The sequence below is a fragment of the Vigna umbellata genome, chromosome 4, assembly GCF_029865625.1.
Source record: "Vigna umbellata cultivar VRB3 chromosome 4, Vumbellata_1.0, whole genome shotgun sequence".
In the NCBI taxonomy this organism is placed as follows: Eukaryota; Viridiplantae; Streptophyta; class Magnoliopsida; order Fabales; family Fabaceae; genus Vigna; species Vigna umbellata.
Genome location: NC_142168.1, coordinates 42,154,900 through 42,160,006, shown reverse-complemented (window position 1 = coordinate 42,160,006; position 5,107 = coordinate 42,154,900). Strand labels below are relative to the sequence as shown.

General features: G+C 24.9%; 1 protein-coding gene across 1 annotated transcript; it reads left to right on the top strand.

Moving 5' to 3' along the window:
• Window positions 1-2,699: 2,699 nt before the first annotated feature.
• Window positions 2,700-4,294, top strand: LOC124847789 (TPD1 protein homolog 1-like). Its single transcript, XM_047325360.2, has 2 exons — window positions 2,700-2,821; window positions 3,837-4,294. The coding sequence occupies exons 1-2, from the start codon at window positions 2,764-2,766 to the stop codon at window positions 4,142-4,144; spliced, it is 366 nt and encodes a 121-aa protein (XP_047181316.2). The 5' UTR covers window positions 2,700-2,763; the 3' UTR covers window positions 4,145-4,294.
• Window positions 4,295-5,107: the final 813 nt, after the last annotated feature.

The window sequence follows — 5,107 nt, the reverse complement described above, 5'->3', positions numbered from 1 at the left end:
TAAAAATAAAAAATAAAATAATAATAACAATAATATAAAATTTGCTTTAATATATTCAAATATATTAAATTATATTAAAATATTACAATAAATTAAACAGTTATTATATTTTGAATAAAAACAAAATTTTTAAAAACTTATTTATTGGATACCGTGAAATATGTTAATAGTTTTTTTTTAAATTTACTAAATATTTAATTTAGTTAAAAATAATAATATTATTTATTATATTTTTCTAATTTAATATTATTAAAATATTATTTATATTTTATAATAATTTTATTAAAAAAGTAAAATAAAATAACTAAAATAAAGTTAATAATAATGAAAATAAAAATAGTATTGAAAATCATATAAAAGATATTTAAATATATTATATTATATTAAAATGTTAATTTAATTAAATAATTATTAAAGTTTAAATAGAAAATAAATTTAAGATTTGTTAATCGGATATAGAAATCCGATAACGTATGAATCGGATATGGGTATCCGATTAAGAAGTTTTCAAAATTTTGTTTTTTATTTAATTTTAATAATTATTTAATTTAATTTAATAATTTAATATAATTTAACATATTTAAATATATTAAATGTGATTTTAAATATTATTATTATTATTATTTTTATTATTATTATTTCTAGTAATTTTAATAAAACTATTATAAAAATATATATTATATTTTAAATAAAAAACTATCCAATAAATAAGTTTTTAAAAATTTTGTTTTTATTTAAAATTTAATAACTCTTTAATTTATTGTAATATTTTAATATAATTTAATATATTTGAATATATTAAAGAAAATTTTATATTATTGTTATTATTATTTAATTTTTTATTTTTTTCATTATTACTTTTATTTTAGTTATTTAATTTTTATATATTTAATATAACGATTATTATTATATAAATCATATTTTAATAATTATTAAAATACAAAATTATATTAAATAATATTTAAATTTTAAATTAAATTAGATTATTATTAAAATGGTGCAGAGGAACTTTAATAAGAAAGAGAAAAAAATAAAAATGTATTTATTAAAGTGTCTTTAATAAGAGAGAGAAGAAAATAAAAATATATTTATTAAAAAATAAAATTTTTTGAAAAGTTAGAGGTATATACGTCAGAAGGTTAAAAATAGAATTTTTGGAGGTGCAGGATGAGATGTTGGAGGTGTAGGATGAAACACTCAGAGATATTTTATCTCCATGGCTTTTTCAGCATTTGGGTTTTGGTTTGAAAAGGCTTTTTGGGCCTTTCTTCGTGACTAAAGATTTGGGCCTCATTTACAATAATATATATTGTGTTGAATGTATATTCTGACTGAATAAAATACCAGAACACTATATTACTAACTTACAAAATAAATTCTTAACTAAATGATTACACTTCATTGAAAGAATAAAAATATCTATAATAATATTTTGAGATCTCATACAATTAAATCCTTCTAAACAATTTCTATAAAATCCACTGTGTAAAATGTCTTTCATTACTAATTCTCATTTATTCATCAAAGAGGATATTGATAAAAGAATTTCAAATTATTATTCAACCCTCTTGCCCCCTAATCTTCTAAGAACTTATTGATGGCCCATAATAATAAGAACTTATGGTCACCTTTTACATATGATTCAAACTCTTCTTGAGTATGCTTGGTCATGGCTAGGAGATATTTCATACATATTTAAATTACAAGAAAAAAATGTATTTATAGGTTTTTGCTAAGGATTAGTTATGGGTCGACATCCAAAAATGGACTTAACGACGTAATATTTATGGGCCTAATTATAAAGAAGGTCGGAGAAACAACAAAAGATGATTAGGCCTTGTTCACTTAAATGGATTTGGAGGAAAGTGGCTGAGGAAATTTGAGAGGATTTGTAGGTAAATTTTTTTGTTGTTTATTTGAGTGGATTGGAGGTGAGAGTGGATTTGTAGAATTTTATTGACATGACTGATTAAAAAAATTTACTTCCAAATCCACTCTCATTTACTTTCAAATAAATAACAAAAAAATTTATCTTCAAATCCTCTCAAATTCCTTTAAATCTTCTCAATCACTCTCTCCCAAATCCATTCAAAGTGAACAAGGCCTAAAAGATCATTATATCTATGGGTCAATGAGCCAAGATAAGAATTGTTGACTTTTGGGAAAGTTTTATTTTGTTATTATTTCCCGATTTTTGGGATTATTCTTGTAAAAAAAATTATCTTTGTAATCTTTTGTTAAGATCTTTGTAATCTTTAATATCTTTGTAAAACATTTTGTAACCAATTTACCTATAAATAAAATACTAACTCCTTTAGCCGAGAAACAAAATTAATTTTGACCTAAAAGTAGTCATGAACTTTGAGTCAAAGAGGATTTGATCAGTCTTTTGTTTCTGTTTAAGGCCTACGACTTTTTATTGGAACAATTATCACAGATAATAATCTATTATTCTGACCTAGTTTTGAAATTGGCTTTTTTTAAATGGTCAAAGCGTCGAGTTTCTCTATAAATTAAGTAGATGTTTTCAAATATATAAAAGTAAGAGTGTGAATATAACTGAAATATAAAGCACATTTTAATCTATTAAAATGTAACTGAAAATTACAAAGAACTTCAAAATACATTTCAAGACTATCTAAAAGATCCTATAAATACACTATGCTACCATTGAGAATACTAACTCATTTCTCCTTGCTCACTCCTATAGGAATTTTCTTTTATTTCATCAGGAACAACAGTCATACAAGTCACTCACAAAAAATGACAACAACCTTTAGGCATCTTTTTTCAATTCTCTTTCTTAGCTTTGTTATCAAAGGTATATTTTATTTCATTTAACATTCCATCATTTTTTTTTTTGTCTCTTTTATTATCGGCAAAATAAAGAGCGATTGGAAATTGTCATTGTCACCCCAAAACTCCAAACTTGGTTTGTTTTTTTTATCTCAAATCCGTTAAGATAATATTATGTTCAATCACGACATTGTAAGTATTGTTTGTTTTAACATTTGAAACTTTTGTTACAATTTTTTTTTTTTGTAAAAATTGTTTTAAAAAATTAAAGAAGAAATATATATATATATAGGTTTAATCCTTTACTACATCCCTATTTATGTACGAATTTCTCAATTGGGTCATCGTTTTTTAAAGTGTATCAAAATGGTCCCTAATTTTGAAAATTGATATCAATTGAGTCCTTTCCGTTAAGTTGGCTGGACGGCGTTAAAAAAATTGATGAGTGGGATGCTGAGATGACGAACGAGCGCTCGTCCACCAGCGAACGAGCGCTCGTCCACCAGCGAACGAACGCTCGTCCATCAGCGAACGAACGCTCGTCGACCACCGAACGAACGGTCGTCCAGTGTGGAACGAACGGTTGTGGTCGACGAGCGTTCGTTCTCTGGTGGACGAGCGTTCGTTCTCTGGTGGACGAGCGTTCGTTCTCTGGTGGACGAGCGTTCGTTCTCTGGTGGACGAGCGTTCGTTCGTCATCTCAGCATCCACTCATGAATTTTTTTAACGCCGTCCAACCAACTTAACGGAAAGGACTCAATTGATATGAATTTTCAAAATTAAGGACCATTTTGATACATTTTAAAAAACAAGGACCCAATTGAGACATTCGTACATAAATAGGGATGTACTAAAGGATTAAACCTCTATATATATATATATATATATATATATATTAGCACATTTTGAAATTCATACATATTGACATCTTAAATAAAAGACAAAATCAACAGAGATTTAGTTTTAAATGTCATAAACTTTTATGTTTTTATATGACCATGATTTTCTCCTTTTGCATGTTCGACCGTATCATTTTTCAGGGTCTAGTAATTGTGACTTGAACAACATGAACATTGGGACAAGAAGAAGTGGAAGAATAATAGCTGGGAAGCCTGAGTGGAATGTAGTTGTGACAAATAACTGTAATTGCACACAAACCCAAATAAGGTTGTCATGCCGAGGATTTCAGACAACGAAAAGTGTTAGTCCATCAATTATTTCAATTCAAGGGGACACTTGCCTCCTTATTAATGGCAATCCTTTGAAGGGTTTTGCTAGTGTTAGCTTCTCCTATGCTTGGGATCCTCCTACTATATTCATGCCTATATCCTCTCATACTACTTGCTGATATAGGTTTTCCAAAATAAGAGAAATGATTAATAATAATATATAGTAGTAGTAGGTAATAATTGTAGGGTATTTTGCCCTTCAACTTGTTCTTTTGGAAGTCATGATTGTATTTTTGAAAGTCTAGATAATGATAAGATGATCCCTCACTTCTTCAAGAATCATGCAAATAATTTCATAAGTTCAGAAAATTGTTTATATTGCTAATGGATATATTTCTAAAATTAAAACGATAGTTACTATTTTATGAAAATTTTAAGAAATTAACCACTATGACAAATAACCAAAATACACTAATACATTCTAAAATACAATCATTTTATTTTCAATTCATAAAACTTATGTAGAAATTATGTAATTGGTGTTTTGATACTTTTAATGACATATTATTAAATTGGACTGTTTTACTTTTTTTTTCAAGCTTTTGTAATTGATTCTGTTTATTTTGTCATTATAAAATTATGTAAAAAAAATGAAATACTAAATAAAAATACTTATATATTTGAAAAAATAAGAGGGCCAGATTTAAAGCATAAATATCAGAACTTTATTTAATAAAAAATAATAAAATAAATATTTTTAATGAAACGTTAAGTTAAATCTAACTAGTAGTTTAATAAACAGAAAACATTTATTGGCTTTGACTTTGGGTACCGACATTTTTCTTTAGAAGTTAGCTCCAACGTTTATACATGTTTGAACATTTACGGCATAGATATTTTTATAAATAAAAATAAAATATTGTTTCTATAAATTGAAATTAGCTTATACATTGATTAATTTATAAAGAGTAATCTCTTATAAAATTTCTATACTTTTGTCTCTATTTTATATATAATTTAATTTTAATTTATAAAAAAATTCTCTATAAAAGTGATTTCAGATAAAATTATTTTGATATTTCTATAAAATTATTTTGATATTCTTATAACTATAAAATTAAATATAAAGAAATTTTATTGTA